The sequence below is a fragment of the Ovis aries genome, chromosome 3 (assembly GCF_016772045.2).
Source record: "Ovis aries strain OAR_USU_Benz2616 breed Rambouillet chromosome 3, ARS-UI_Ramb_v3.0, whole genome shotgun sequence".
NCBI classification, from domain to species: domain Eukaryota; kingdom Metazoa; phylum Chordata; class Mammalia; order Artiodactyla; family Bovidae; genus Ovis; species Ovis aries.
In genome coordinates, this window is record NC_056056.1 from 175,626,052 (window position 1) to 175,641,113 (window position 15,062).

The window sequence follows — 15,062 nt, forward strand, 5'->3', positions numbered from 1 at the left end:
AGGGTCTTTTCATCTAATTCACTTGATGTTTGATGACTACGTGCTCTACCTGCTAGAATCGCTGCACTGCCAGGAGCGGGCCAATGAGCTCATGCGAGCCATGAAGGGAGAAGGAAGCACGGGTAAGCTGGCACTTCACTGGGACGTGCCCTCCTTCTCACATTGACTTGGATCCTTATGTCTGTGCTCTGTGTTTCTTCAGCTCCACATCCCAGAGAATTTAGTTTTGGTGAACAGGTCAGATGGTGGGAAACCAACACTGTCTTTTCCTTCTTGAGAGTGGGCATGTGTGTATGCAGGAATCGCCTCATGTGCCACCATTTTGATGGGAGACCATCAAAGATTTTAATCAGAGGAGTGCCATGATAGGGGCTTCCCAGGTGGCATCAGTGGTAAAGAACCTGCCTACCAATGCAGGAGATATAAGAGACGTGGGTTAGATCCCTGGGTCGGGAAGATCCCCTGGAGGAGGAAATGGCAACCCACTCCAGTGTTCTTGTCTGGAGAATCCCATGGACGGAGACTGGCGGGCTACAATTCATGGGGTTGCAAAGAGTCAGACATGACTGAAGCAACTGAGCACACAGCACGCACATGACTTGATAAGTACCACAAGAACATTTCCTTTTTAAAAGTCCCTTAAGGATAACTTGCCGTGACCTTTGGCTCTAAGAATCCACACTTCTTCTTCCCATAGCAGAAGTCCGAGAAGAGATAATCCTGACAGAGGCTGCCCCGCCTACCCCTTCACCTGTGCCATCATTTTCTCCAGCAAAGTCTGCCACATCAGTGGAAGTGCCGCCCCCCTCTTCCCCTGTCAGCAACCCATCGCCTGAATACACTGGCCTCAGCACTACAGGTAATGAACGTCCCTCCAAGGCTCTGAGTGGGGAGATGATGTGTAAAGCCAGGGCTCTGTGGAAAAACATTCTCCCTCCAGCACCCTCCCAGAACAGTGCCAACATCTGAGTATCCTCCTGGATTTATCCATTTATTCGTCTGCTCATATTCCTGATACTTCTGTTTTCAAGTTGGCAGATTAAGTACATGATAAAATCTCCAGATTCCCCCACCAAAAAAGAGAGACTAAGTCACTGACATGGTTGAAATTATATAAAACACAGGGCACAGACATTCTAGAAAATGAGAAAGGGTTCTCCATGAACCAGAAACTGAGAGGTATCTCTGGAAAATGGGGAGACAGGAAGCCATATGATAAGCTGTGGCCGTACTAAGGTAGGCAGGGCGGTAAGCAAGGTCCGAGCTAATGCTGTGGGTCCCCAAGGAAGGGGAGAGTCCATCTAGCTGTGGAGACCTCACAAGGGAGGAAGAAGCTGACACTAGATTTTAACTGACAAAGGTATTACAGGAGGGCCTCTGGGCAGAAGACAGTGTATGCAAACGCACAGGGGTGGGAAGTGTGGGACCCTTTCAGGGAATGGTAAACTGGCTAAAATATGGGTGGGCATGAAGGCGTGTTATAAGCCTGGGAAGGTAAATTTGAGTCACATCCCATAGGATCTTGCATGCCAAGACGTTTGAAAATGGAAGAAATGTTACAAGGATAATCATAGCTAGTTGCTAATATTTAAGTGTTACTTTACCATGAGCAAAGGACCCTCAGCATAATTGTTTTACTTGATTACAAGGTAACTATTGTCCCATTTTATGGAGGAGGAAAAGTAAAGGGTGGAAAAGAAATTCCCGGTCCTGGCAGGCCCCAGAGTCAGCAGTTGCCATAAACAAATTTATTCATTTGGTCATTCAGCAAATGTCCTAGCTCTCAAGACTTTTGGAAATGATATATTGTATGTGGAATATGCAGTAAGTGTTGGGTAATACAAATGAACAGAGTGCATGTGTGTATGGGTGTGTGTTTGTGTGCACCTCTAGGTTTTCTCACGTGGTTAGAAATATGGGAATTAGATGAGGTAAGAAAAGTCTAAGTGCTTGGTTAACAGTGCAGTGCTATCTAGACAGAAGTGGTTACTGTTCGGATTGCCTATAGGATGAGGGCTGTGGCCAAGAGCGCTGTAGGAGTTCAGAGAGAGGAGCAGACCCTGTCCATCCCACCAGAACCCCAGGCAGGCAGGAGGGAAGCCTTCGGGAGAGGGGTGAAACTCAAAGGCAGCCTCAAAAGATAAGAAGGAGTCAGCTAATAGGAGAAGAGTGAGCACATGGGAATGAAAGGCAGAGACAACTTTCTGCTGGATGGGCCTGGGTGAGAGTGGGGGTGAACAGACCAGACTGTAGAGTGGAGAGCTTGTGATAATAATTCTGTGATAATTCTAAGTCTGTGATAATAATTCCTTATCTTTCCTTTTTTATTTTTAAAATATTTACTTGGCTGTGTCAGGTCTTAGTTGTGGCATGTGGGATCCTGGTTAAGGTGTACAGTCACGATTTGTGGGCCCAGCAGTTGTGGCACCTGGGCTCTCTAGTTGTGGAGAGTGGGCCTAGTTGCTCTGCAGCATGTGGGATCTTAGTTCCCTGACAAGGGGTCAAACCTACTTCCACTGCAATGCAAGGTGGATTCTTAACCACTGGACCACCAGGGAAGTCCCTCATTATCTTTTCCACCCAAATCTGCTCTTCTATTCTGCCATTTGCCCAAGTACTAAATCTGGGAATCAGCTCTCCTCTCCCTCAGCTCCTCCAGGATTAGCTAGGGTAGGCTAAGCCGCTGTAACAGACCCAAACATGGCTGGAGTTAACACGATGGGAATCTATCTCACACAGGGTGTTTCAGTCAGAGAGGAGGCTGTCTTTAATACAACCATTTGGAAATGAATGTCCCCTCAATGTGGGGCTCCACCATACCCCCAGGGCATTGCTTCTCAAAGTGTGGTCCATGGACCAGTGGTATGAGCATCACCTTGGAACTTTTTGGAAATGCTTGTTATCACAGCCCATCACAGACCTACTGAATCAGAAAGTCTGGGCGGTGACTTTCCTGGTGGTCCAGTGGCTAAGACTCCATGCTTCCAATGCAGGGGCCCCAGATTCGATCCCTGGCCAGGGAACTAGATCCTGAACACCACAACAAAGATCAAAGATCCCGAGTGCTGCAACTAAGACCTGGATCAGCCAAATAAATAAATAATTAAAAAAAAAAAAAGAAAGAAACTCTAGGGTGGGGCCCAGCCATTTGCTCAAGAAGCCTCCAGGTGATGGTGAGGCTGACTAGTTTGAGGACCACTGGCTTTGGGCTTTGTTAAGCCTGCAACCAGCTGAGAGAAATGGAAAGTGGACCTGAAGGAGGAAAAAGCCACTGATAGAAGCCCTGGCCTGAAGGCAGCACGTGCCACTTCCACTTCCATTCTCTCAGTGAGGACTTTGTCACATGGCCTCATGTACCTGCACACAGAGGTGGGGAATGTGGATAGTGAGCCCCCAGGCGGGAAGAGGGACAGATTTGGGGGAGACAGCTGGCATTCTCCTCCACATCTCCCAAGGCCAGTTGTTCTAACCCAGACCTTGACCCACCATTCCTTCCAGCCCACTACGGCCACCAGGTTCAGGCCTTTCCCACCCCTCACGGGCATCCACAGTGACTCTGGAGCTGGGTTCCTTCCAGGTTAGAATCTTGCTCCAGACCCTCATAACATGGGCTTAGTTACATCACAGTTCCAATTCAAATACACTGGGAACGACATTACGTGTTTGTGAAGATCAAATAGGATGAGATTGTCGTGTTTAGGTTCTGTCTTTTATCTCTTCATTCAGTCACACATCTATGCATTTATCTATTCGTTTATCCCATAGATACTGTGGCAGACTTTATTTTGGGGGGCTTCAAAATCACTGCAGATGGTGACTGCAGCCATAAAATTAAAAGATGCTTACTCCTTGGAAGGAAAGTTATGACCAACCTAGACAGCATATTCAAAAGAAGAGACATTACTTTGCCAACAAAGGTCCATCTAGTCTAAGCTATGGTTTTTCTAGTGGTCATGTATGGATGTGAGAGTTGGACAATAAAGAAAGCTGAGCGCTGAAGAATTGATGCTTTTGAACTGTGGTGTTGGAGAAGACTCTTGAGAGTCCCTTGGACTGCAAGGAGATCCAACCAGTCCACCCTAAAGGAGATCAGTCCTGGGTGTTCATTGGAAGGACTGATGTTGAAGCTGAAACTCCAATATTGTGGCCACCTGATGTGAAGAGCTGACTCACTTGAAAGACCCTGATGCTGAGAAAGATTGAGGGTAGGAGGAGAAGGGGATAACAGAGGATGAGATGGTTGGATGGCATCACCAACTTAATGGACATGAGTTTGGATAAACTCTGTGAGTTGGTGATGGACAGGGAGGCCTGGCATGCTGCAGTTCATGGGGTCGCGAAGAGTCAGACACAACTGAGAGACTGAACTGAACTGATTCAATAGATATTTCTCAAGTGGCTTCTATGAGCTAAACACTTCAGAAGTTGGTGATACAAACAGGTGAACTACGGTGCCTGCCCTTGGGAGTTTATTGTTAGATGCCAGGGTTCTGATGGGGCTTCCCTGGTAGCTCAGCTGATAAAGAATCGGCCTGCAACACAGGAGACCCCAATTCAATTTCCGAGTCGGGAAGATCCCCTGGAGAAGGGATAGGCTGCCCATTCCAGTATTCTTGGGCTTCCCTGGTGTCTCAGACAGTAAAAAATCTACTTGCAGTGCTGGAGAGAAACCTGCATTGGGATCCCTGGGTTGGGAAGATCCCCCAGAGGAGGGCACGGCAACCCACGCCAATATTCTTGCACAGAGGACCCTGGCAAGCTACATACAGTCCACGGGGTCACAAAAAGTTGGACATGACTGAGGAATTAAGCACAGCACAGCACAGGGTTCTGAAGATCAAGACAGTAGCTATAATTTAAGGTAATGACTGCTGAATTGGAAGAAAGGTCAAAGAGTTAGGGAGCACAAAGCGGGGCCTCCAGCCTGTACTTGAAGGATCTGGGGAGCCAAATAATGAGAGAAAAGGTATTCCAAGCACAGGCATGGAGGCAAGAAACAGCATGTCATTTTCACGGGACTTCAAGTATTAATAGGTATCCCAGGAGACTTTTGTTTAATTCTTTTCCAAATGTTTCCAGAGCCGGAGCTACTCAGAGAGGAAATGAGCAGATGCTTAAAGCCTATAAGGTGCCTGCCCTCTTTTCCACATTGCCAGGGACAGAAAACGTGCTAACCATCCCAGTGGCCCTTCGTCAGGGACAGTTCAGGAGAATAGTTCTTCAGAGCAGTGATGGGAAGCAGGGTTGTCCATAACTGGCATTAGATGGAGCAGTGGTTTCACTTTGGGTCCACAGCTGGAGAGAGTCCTCCTTTTCAGTGGAAATTTAGATGTGAGCATCATCACATTTATTTACATGTGTGCTCAGTTCAGTTCAGTTCAGTTCAGTCGCTCAATCATGTCTGACTGTTTGCAACCCCATGAATTGCAGCACGCCAGGCCTCCCTGACCATCATCATCTCCTGAAGTTCACTCACACTCACATCCATCGAGTCAGTGATGCCATCCAGCCATCTCATCCTCTGTCATCCCCTTCTCCTCCTGCCCCCAATCCCTCCCAGCATCAGAGTCTTTTCCAATGAGTCAACTCTTGGCATGAGGTGGCCAAAGTACTAGAGTTTCAGCTTTAGCATCATTCCTTCCAAAGAACACCCAGGGCTGATCTCCTTTAGAATGGACTGGTTGGATCTCCTTGCAGTCCAAGGGACTTTCAAAATTCTCCATCACCACAGTTCAAAAGCACCAATTCTTCAGCGCTCAGCTTTCTTCACAGTCCAACTCTCACATCCATACATGACCACTGGAAAAACCATAGACTTGACTAGATGGACGTCTGTTGCCAAAGTAGTCTCTGCTTTTGAATATGCTATCTAGGTTGGTCATAACTTTTTTTCCAAGGAGTAAGCATCTTTTAATTTCATGGCTGCAATCAGCATCTGCAGTGATTTTGAAGCCCCCCAAAATAAAGTCTGACATGGTTTCCACTATTTCCCCATCTATTTCCCATGAAGTGATGGGACCAGATGCCATGATCTTTGTTTTCTGAATGTTGAGCTTTAAGCAAACTTTTTCACTCTCCTCTTTCACTTTCATCTTCACTTTCTGCCATAAGGGTGGTGTCATCTGCATATCTGAGGTGATTGATATTTCTCCCGGCAATCTTGATTCCAGCTTGGGCTTCTTCCAGCCCACCGTTTCTCATGATGTATTCTGCATAGAAGTTAAATAAGCAGGATGACAATATACAGCCTTGACGTATTCCTTTTCCTATTTGGAACCAGTCTGTTGTTCCATGTCCAGTTCTAACTGTTGCTTCCTGACCTGCATATAGGTTTCTCAAGAGGCAGGTCAGGTGGTCTGTATTCCCATCTCTTTCAGAATTTTCCACAGTTGATTGTGATCCACACAGTCAAAGGCTTTGGCATAGTCAATAAAGCAGAAATAGATGTTTTTCTGGAACTCTCTTGCTTTTCTGATGATCCAGAGGATGTTGGCAATTTGATCTCCGGTTCCTCTGCCTTTTCTAAAACCAGCTTGAACATCTAGAAGTTCACGGTTCGCGTATTGCTGAAGCCTGGCTTGGAGAATTTTGAGCATTACTTTACCAGCGTGTGAGATGAGTGCAATTGTGCGGTAGTTTGAGCATGCTTTGGCATTGCCTTTCTTTGGGATTGGAATGAAAACTGACCTTTTCCAGCCCTGTGGCCACTGCTGAGTTTTTCAAATTTGCTAACATGTTGAGTGCAGCACTTCACAGCGTCATCTTTCAGGATTTGAAATAGCTCAACTGGAATTCTATCACCTCCACTAGCTTTGTTCGTAGTGATGCTTTCTAAGGCCCACTTGACTTCACATTCCAGGATGTCTGGCTCTAGATGAGTGATCATACCATCATGATTATCTTGGTCGTGAATATATTTTTGGTACAGTTCTTCTGTGTATTCTTGCCACCTCTTCTTAATATCTTCTGCTTCTGTTAGGTCCATACCATTTCTGTCCTTTATCGAGCCCATCTTTGCATGAAATGTTCCCTTGGTATCTCTAATTTCCTTGAACAGATCTCTAGTCTTTCCCATTCTGTTGTTTTCCTCTATTTCTTTGCATTGATTGCTGAGGAAGGCTTTCTTATCTCTTCTTGCTATTCTTTGGAACTCTGCATTTAGATGCTTATATCTTTCCTTTTCTCCTTTGCCTTTCACTTCTCTCTTTTACACAGCTATTTGTAAGGCCTCCCCAGACAGCAGTCATGTCCAACTCTTTGCGACCCTAGGGACTGTAGCCCACCAGGTTCCTCAATCCACAAGATTTCCCAGGCAAGAATACTGGAGTGGGTTGCCATTTCCTTCTCCAGGGTATCTTCCCCACCCACGGTTCAAACCGTGTCTCTTGTGCCTCTTTCATTGCAGGCAGACTCTTTGCTGCTGAGCCACAGGGGAAGCCCTTATTTATGTAGATGCACCTCAAATCGCATTTCATTTTCTACTTTGAGGACGAAGAATCTGACTCCCTCTCACCTCCCTCCCATTTTCCCCTCCACAGTGGGTTACTGTAGTTCCTGCTTAGAAGGCTCAGGAAGAAAATTGTGCATCAAAGAACAACTTTATCTGCTGAAAATAAAATGGGATGAGAACTCGAGCATTGTTCGAGCTCTGCTGATGCTCAGGGGTTCTTTGGAGGCTGAATCGGGGGTCTCCCTCCTCACTCAGGAAGGAAGGGCAGTGAGAGCACCTAGAAGCCTCTTACCTGAATAATCCTGCCCGTGCACACACCCCTCCCCCCACCACCACCTCCTGGCAGACAAGCACATCAGTCAGCCAGTGATAACATCCATACTTCTAAAATCAACAGGGAAATTATGCAACTGGAACAGCTGTGCATTATGAAGCAGAAATAATTTGAGTGGAATCTTTTGGCCAACCTAGCAACAGATCAAACAAGAAGACTCCAAGGCAGTAAGGGGAAGGAGGAGTGTGAAGGAAAGACTTCTAGGGTCTCATCATCTTTCTCAGCCAGCTCGCAAGTCTGCCGCTGACTTTCTTTGTACTAATGTGGAGGCCTCGAGGTATGGCAGGTGTGATAGTCAAAGGCACAGGAATATCATAAACGTGTTGAGAGATTTCTGTGCAATGTGTTCAGGCGTCGTAAAAGTAGCTTCTTAGAAATACAAATGTGAAACAGGTTCTCCTCAGATGACTGTAACCTTTGAAGATTTTGGCACATTCCAGCTTTGTTCTCAGATATCTCCAGGGGGCATTAAAAATGTCATCCTGTATAAAACTATCTGTAATATTTTTCTCAAGTACCACTTTTGAAATACTCCATTGCTAAATTGGACTGGGCCTTGGCATGCATTGTGGCTCATGGTCTTGGAAGAACCACAAGCATAATTTCCTAACAGCATGTATGGTTTTATAGATACTATGATATAAAGCACGAGTTATCCATGGTATACACCTGAATATCAGGAAATCTATTACAGTAGGCTTAAATTTGGGAATTTGTGTGTTTTTTGAACAATATTGTACATTGGAAAGCAATTATTGGAAATCTTTTAAAATGCATCTGTCATGTTTTTTTAACTCAGCATATGGTTTTCATGCTCAGTTAATTTTTATTTCTATCTTTAAATGATTGCTTGATTTATATATTATTACTTTCCAAAAAATGGTTAAAAATTTTAGAAAAAGCAAAACCATTTTGTTTTTAAAAGGACCCAAACCAGGAAGCAAGAAGTAAAGAAGCAGAAAAAATTAAACAAAACAACTCTTGGCTGGAACAGCTTATTAACATCTTAAATGAAATTTTGTGTGATTCAGTGACTCTGTTGGGCTTCCAGCACTCTGAATATCATTGCTCAGATGATGTACATATTATCAAGTTCAGCTCCTTGAGTATTAGAGCCAATCAGGTGTTTGCAGGTCTTCCACTAACCAGCATCTCACTGTTGATGGACATTTCCTCATTTTTTTCAGCTGTGAAAAAGAGAACAGTATTATGTCTGCTTGGTGAGCACAAAGAGAACATTAATTCATTGCACACAACCTCTGGGGATCCTTTGATACAAGGAGTACAAAGTAGGGTGAGAATGGAGCTATGATTCACTAGGAAAACCACATCCCACCTATATCTGTATATAGTGCTCTGTCCATCCCTATATGGATTTCTAAATATGTTTTTTAAAAAGATTTATTTATATATGTATTTCTGGCTGTACTCATTTTCATTGCTGTGCCCCGGCTTTCTCTAGTTGTGGCAAGCAGGGACTGCTTCTCTTTGCAGTGCACAGGCTTCTCATTGTGGTGGCTTCTCTTGTTGTGGCTCGTGGACTCTATAGAGCACAGGCTGAGTAGTGCCGGCACACAGGCTTAGATGCTCCGTGGCATGTGGACCAGAGATGGTCCTTTGATGGACCTGCTGGACCAGAGATGGAACCTGTGTCCCCTGCACTGGCAGGTGGATTCTCAACCACTAGACCACCAGCGAAGCCCTAAATATGTTTTAAGATGGTATTTATTCATTGTTGTTAAAAGTCAGAGGGAAAAGGAAAGGCATATCAAGCACCTCGAATTGCACATGATGCACAGCCAGTTTTGACTGGGTATGTCAGAGTCTATGGGAATGCCTTGAGAGACTGCTTACAGGGTTCCATTTTAACAGATTTCTACAAGGCAGAATCAAGCCCATTTATCCTCCCCCCCCCCCCCAATGTTGGTGGCATGCCAGCTCCTTCATGACCCAGCAAGGTTCAGAAACCTTAGCTTACTTTAAAAAACGAGCTTCTCCTCCTGAGGAGCATGGCAGGTGGTTCCAAACTGAGTAGCCCACTTAACATGACACTGGGCTGCAATTCTTGAATGTCTTTAAAAGCAAAATGTTAAGATCCCACTCTCTCCAGGTCAGGCCACCAGAGGATTCTAAGAGCTTGTTTATGATGTCATTTTAAGTATGCCCTCTTTCAGCAATGACAATAAAAGTTAACTATTAAACTCATGTTTTCAACTTCCCATCATGGGTTCCCTACAACACAAAACCAGCAAATTAAATCACTGAGATGCTAGGATGCCTAAAGAAATACAGGCAAATTCCTCATAAATAGCCCTAACTGTAGAACATCTGGCCTTCCCAGCTGCGTTTTCTCTGCATCCGTTGAGGATGTAACAAAGATAACTGGCCCCTAGTCTTTCCAAATAACAAAAGCTCAGTTATTCTGAGGGAAGCCGAAGTGAGTGGGAGCTGGTGGTCACCGCAGCCCTGCCACAGAGCTGCATGACTCACTCACAGAACTCAGAATGGTCCCTGCCAGTGAATTCCTCCTCTTCCATCCCTGTTGCTTCCTTTTCTCTAAAGGAACAGGATTAGGAAATAGATGCTGGCATTGAAAATAAATTGTTTAATCTGCCCCTGACTTCACACCACCGAGGTCTTGGCTTCATGTTGGGATCTTTAGATTTGTTCATTCATTCATTTGGTCATTCATTCAGCCACAAGTAATTCCATGTCTAATCTGTGCCATGTCCTAGGGTACAAAAGTGAAGGAAAAAAAAAAAAAGGTACAGTTGCTGTCCTCATGATACTTATGTTCTAGTGGGTAAGAGAGTCAATATGGAAGTTAAGCATCAGGTAACTATATAATTTCAAATGGTCATAAGTGCCATGGTGGCATCATCTTAGTTGGGTGGTCAGAGGAGGCCTCTCTGAAGATGTGACATTTGTCTGAGACCTGAAGAGTCACAAGGGGCTAGCCACATAAAGACTAGGGAGAAGAAAAGATCATTTTAAGTAGTGGAGTACAGCATGTGTACGGGTTTGAGGCAGAAAAGAGCCTGGCATAGTGAGGACTGACTGATGGGTATAAATGAGGGGGAGAGTACAGGAGAGGAAGCTGCAGAGATGCACAGGGGCCAGGTCATGAACCAACTTATCTCTCTGGGAGCTGATTCACTTGCTGCCCCTGATCAGTTTTGTCAGTCTCCTTTTGGCCATGGAACTATTGGTACTGTGTAATTCAAACAGATGAATTTTCAACTTAGAAAATATTCTTCTTAAGCACAGCTACCTTTAGGATAGATGATAGCCAGTGGGGATGGAGCCAGATGTAAAATCTTTCTCTTCTCAGTTTTGAATGTTATGGGAAATGTTTTTTTGGTGTCAAATCCTCTCAAGCAATCCTATCCAAATAGAACTTTCTGTGATGATGGGAACTTTTTTTTTTTTTTTAACCTGAGCTGTCCAAAACAGTAGACACCAGTCACTTGGGGCCACTGAGTAACTGAATGCAGTTAGCGCAAGGAAGGAACTGAATTTTTAATTGTATTTAATTTTAGTGAATTTAAATTCGTACTGGCTACTGTATAGGGCAGCAGCTCTAGAATCTAGATGTACTTCTAGGAGCTTATTTCTCAGGAGGGTACTAAGAAAGGCTTAGGTTGGCCCCAAACCTGAGCAACATCTGTGATGGTTCATAGAATCCTTGTGGGGAAAAGGTTCATATGATTTAGTCCAAGACCTGAAGGGAGGGTATGGCCAGATAGACTAGGAAGCAGCTTAAATGTTCATAAGTCTGTACCGGAGTCACAGCTTGTGATCTGTAATGGCCCCAAACATGTAAAACACATGATAGGAGGCAGTGTTTCCTAGAGCCTTGCTGCTCAAAGTGTGCTCTGTGAACCAAGAGCATTGTCATCATTTCAGTTCAGTTGCTCAGTCATGTCTGACTCTTTGCAACCCCATGGACTGCAGCACATCAGGCTTCCCTGTCCATCACCAACTCCTCGAGCTTGCTCAAATTCATGTCCATCGAGTCAGCGATGCCATTCAACCATCTCATCCTCTGTCATCCCCCCTTCTCCTCCTGCTTTCAATCTTTCCCAGCATCAGGGTCTTTTCCAGTGAGTCAGTTCGTCGCATCAGGTGGCCAGAGTATTGGAGTTTTAGCTTTAGCATCAGTCCTTCCAATGACTATTCAGGACTGATTTCCTTTAGGATGGACTGGTTTGATCTCCTTGCAGTCCAAGGGATCACTTAGAAGCTTGTCATCATTTAGAAGCTTGTTACACATGCAGAATTGATGGCTCAACTCCCAGTCTCCCAACCAAATCAGATTTGCATTTTAACAAGATCTCCAAGTGATCCAAATGCACATGCAAGTGTGAGAAGCAATTCTTACTGTTGGGTTCAGATCCCCCTCTGCTACTCACCTGTCCAAGTTCTGGGCCTCAACTTTCTCACCTGAAAAAGGTGGTAATACTGCTTACTTCAAAAGGTTGTTGTGATGATTCAATGAGTCAATATATAAAAAGAAACTAACGTGAGGCCTGGTCTATGTTGATGATCATTCATGATGATCATGTCTATGGATGATCATTCATTCATTTATTCATTTAACAAGTTCATTATTGATTTCCTATTATATTCTAACCATTCTCCCTGTCCCAAGGCACCTTCTTTTTAAAGCAACCCCTTTCAAGGAAAAAAAAACAACACATATATAAAAAACTCAGGGAAGAAGAATATTTTATTGAGGATGGGAAGGAAGGAAAGTACTCCTCTCCAGTAGTTACAATATTATCATTCTCAAATCCTATAAGATCTTTAGAGGATTCTCAAAGATCAAGGACATTCACCACTATTCTCAGACTTAATTAGAGGTGGTGGACCGGGGAGGGGAGAAGAGAAAGATACGGAAATTAGACAAACAGGGAAGGTTTGTTATTGTTTTACCAACAAATAAAAAGCATTAGAGCTGTCTTAGAAATGAGGCACAAACTGTTAACTGCACAGATTTTCTTTTATTAGTTTCCTTAAAGAAGCAGCAGCAGCAATTCTCACTGGAGGTCCCACCGGTAGGAAAGGGAATGCAAGGGGTGTTCTTTTCTGCTCCCTAGGCAGAGAGGGTTTCTCACCCAAGCCAGTAGGTGTTAATCTGCTTAAGCCTGCCTGACTGGATCTGTTAGCTTGCTGGCACATGGCCATTTAGGGGTTTTGTTTCCCAGACCACAGGAGCCCATTTTTCCAAGAGTTCCACTAGCTTTTTGTTTGATAACGTCTATTTCTAGCAGCATTTACTCCTTCAACAACAAATTCAATGGAACAAAAATTTACTGAACACCTACTATTTGGCAGACCCTCTGTTGGGGATACAGAGATGAATAAGGAGCAGTTGCCGTGCTCCAGAAACTCACACAAAAGTAACTTCTGCATTCTCTCAGGTGATGGCTATTCTCACTGTGTCTTCCTACTGCTTGAGGGTGGGTAGGGGGAGAAAATCCTTTGGCTTCCTTGGTTGCCCCTTTTAAATACCCACTGACCTCACTCTGCTCTCCTGAGGGCCCAGGGGCTTGAAGGGTTAATTACTTGCTTGCTGTGGCTGGTTCATTGTTTGCCCAAACTTCTCACCCCCTCCAATTCCCTTTCTAATTGTGAAATTTGCTTAATATATTTTAATAATGCTTTTCTTTTCACAGAGGCAATATACATTCTTTATAAGAAAATACAGATAAACCAAAAGAAGATAAAATATTAAAACTGTTCTCAGCAATAACCTGTTTTTAATAAAAAGGGGACTTAAGATTATAAGTTATTTAATTTTATATGAAGTTCAAAATATAGAGGAGAGCAGTCACCCATAATCCAATCATCTGAGACACGGGCAATTTATTATTATTTTTTCCTTCCAGTCTTCTTGCATTTATTATAAATGACAGCTAGCATATAGCCTGCTAAGTCATTATCTTTGCGGGGGAAATATGGTATGGATGTCTAAACAAGGAAGGGGTACTTTTAGCTGTACTGGTGGATAAGGATTTTGTGATTTTGCAGAAAGACATGAATTTAGAAGTTTACTCACTGTTAGTTCAAGTCACTGTTGCTATTCAAACATTTCATCCCTAATGACAGAATCTGACCCAAGAAACTTGTCTTCTTTGGAATCTGAAATGGGAAATAAAGAAATGTCTACTTTAATAAAGTCTGATATGAGACTTCCCCGGTGGTCCAGTAGTTAAGACACCATGCCCCCAATGCAGGGGGCCAGATCAGGAAATTAAGATCCCACAGATGTCATGAAGCAGCCAAAAAAAATGTCTGATAGAAGAATACCTGAGAGTGCTTGAATAACATTAAAAGCCTACCACGTGCCAGGCTCTTTGACATATATTATCAGAGTTAATCCTCATAACAGTCATACAAGATAGGTGTATCTATTCCTAATTTACAGATGATGAAATAAAGGCATATAAATTTTAAGAAGCTAGCTCAAGATCTGACAACCAGTGCATGGCAGAACTAGGACCCAGAGACATTATGGTAGAATTCCACTTTTAAATGAAAACCTTTCCTTTATCTTCCCAGAAGAATTTCAAGATAAAAATGGTCTGCTGCAGAAAGTACAAGATTGGAGGACCAAAGTTTTCTCTTTTCAGTTCAGTTCAGTCGCTCAGTTGTGTCCGACTCTTTGCAACCCCTGCAGCACGCCAGGCCTCCTTGTCCATCACCAACTCCTGGAGTTTACCCAAACTCATGTCCATTGAGTCGGTGATGTCATCCAACCATCTCATCTTCTGTCATCCCTTTCTCCTCCTGCCTTTATTCTTTCCCAACATCAGGGTCTTTTCAAATGAGTCAGCTCTTCGTATCAGGTGGCCAAAATACTGGAGTTTCAGCTTTAACATCAGTCCTTCCAATGAACACCCAGGACAGATTTCCCTTAGGATGGACTGTTTGGATCTCCTTGCAGTCCAAGGGACTCTCAAGAGTCTTCTCCAACACCACAGTTCAAAAGCATCAATTCCTCTGTGCTCAGCCCTCTTTATAGTCCAACTCTCACATCCAAACATGACGACTAGAAAAACCATAGCCTTGACTAGACGGACCTTTGTTGACAAAGTAATGTCTCTGTTTTTTAATATACTGTCTAGGTTGGTCATAACTTTCCTTCCAAGGAGTGAGCATCTTTTAATTTCATGAGTGCAATCCCATCTGCAGTGATTTATTTTGCCTTAAAAATGACCTCCGTTTAACAAGTTCTTTAGTCTTCCATGTGCCTAAAAGGAGGTGTCTAATCCT

General features: G+C 43.9%; 1 protein-coding gene and 1 long non-coding RNA gene across 4 annotated transcripts in view; one reads left to right on the forward strand and one right to left on the reverse strand.

Moving 5' to 3' along the window:
- The window catches only part of RFX4 (regulatory factor X4), a 171,418-nt gene that overhangs the window by 140,697 nt on the left and 15,659 nt on the right, over positions 1 to 15,062 (forward strand). For 2 of the 3 annotated variants that reach the window (XM_004006695.6, XM_042247170.2), the window contains 2 exons: positions 3 to 122; positions 698 to 859. In XM_004006695.6, coding sequence (XP_004006744.2) covers positions 3 to 122; positions 698 to 859 — 282 coding nt within the window. The remainder of the gene's footprint in view (positions 1 to 2; positions 123 to 697; positions 860 to 15,062) is intronic. The other variant, XM_042247169.2, reaches the window with a different exon arrangement.
- LOC114114025 (uncharacterized) overlaps positions 8,766 to 15,062 on the reverse strand; it is a 34,308-nt gene continuing 28,011 nt past the window's right edge. The window contains exons 2-3 of the long non-coding RNA XR_003588867.3: positions 13,846 to 13,928; positions 8,766 to 8,971 (exon numbers count right to left, since the gene is read on the reverse strand). This is a non-coding gene — a long non-coding RNA (uncharacterized LOC114114025). The remainder of the gene's footprint in view (positions 8,972 to 13,845; positions 13,929 to 15,062) is intronic.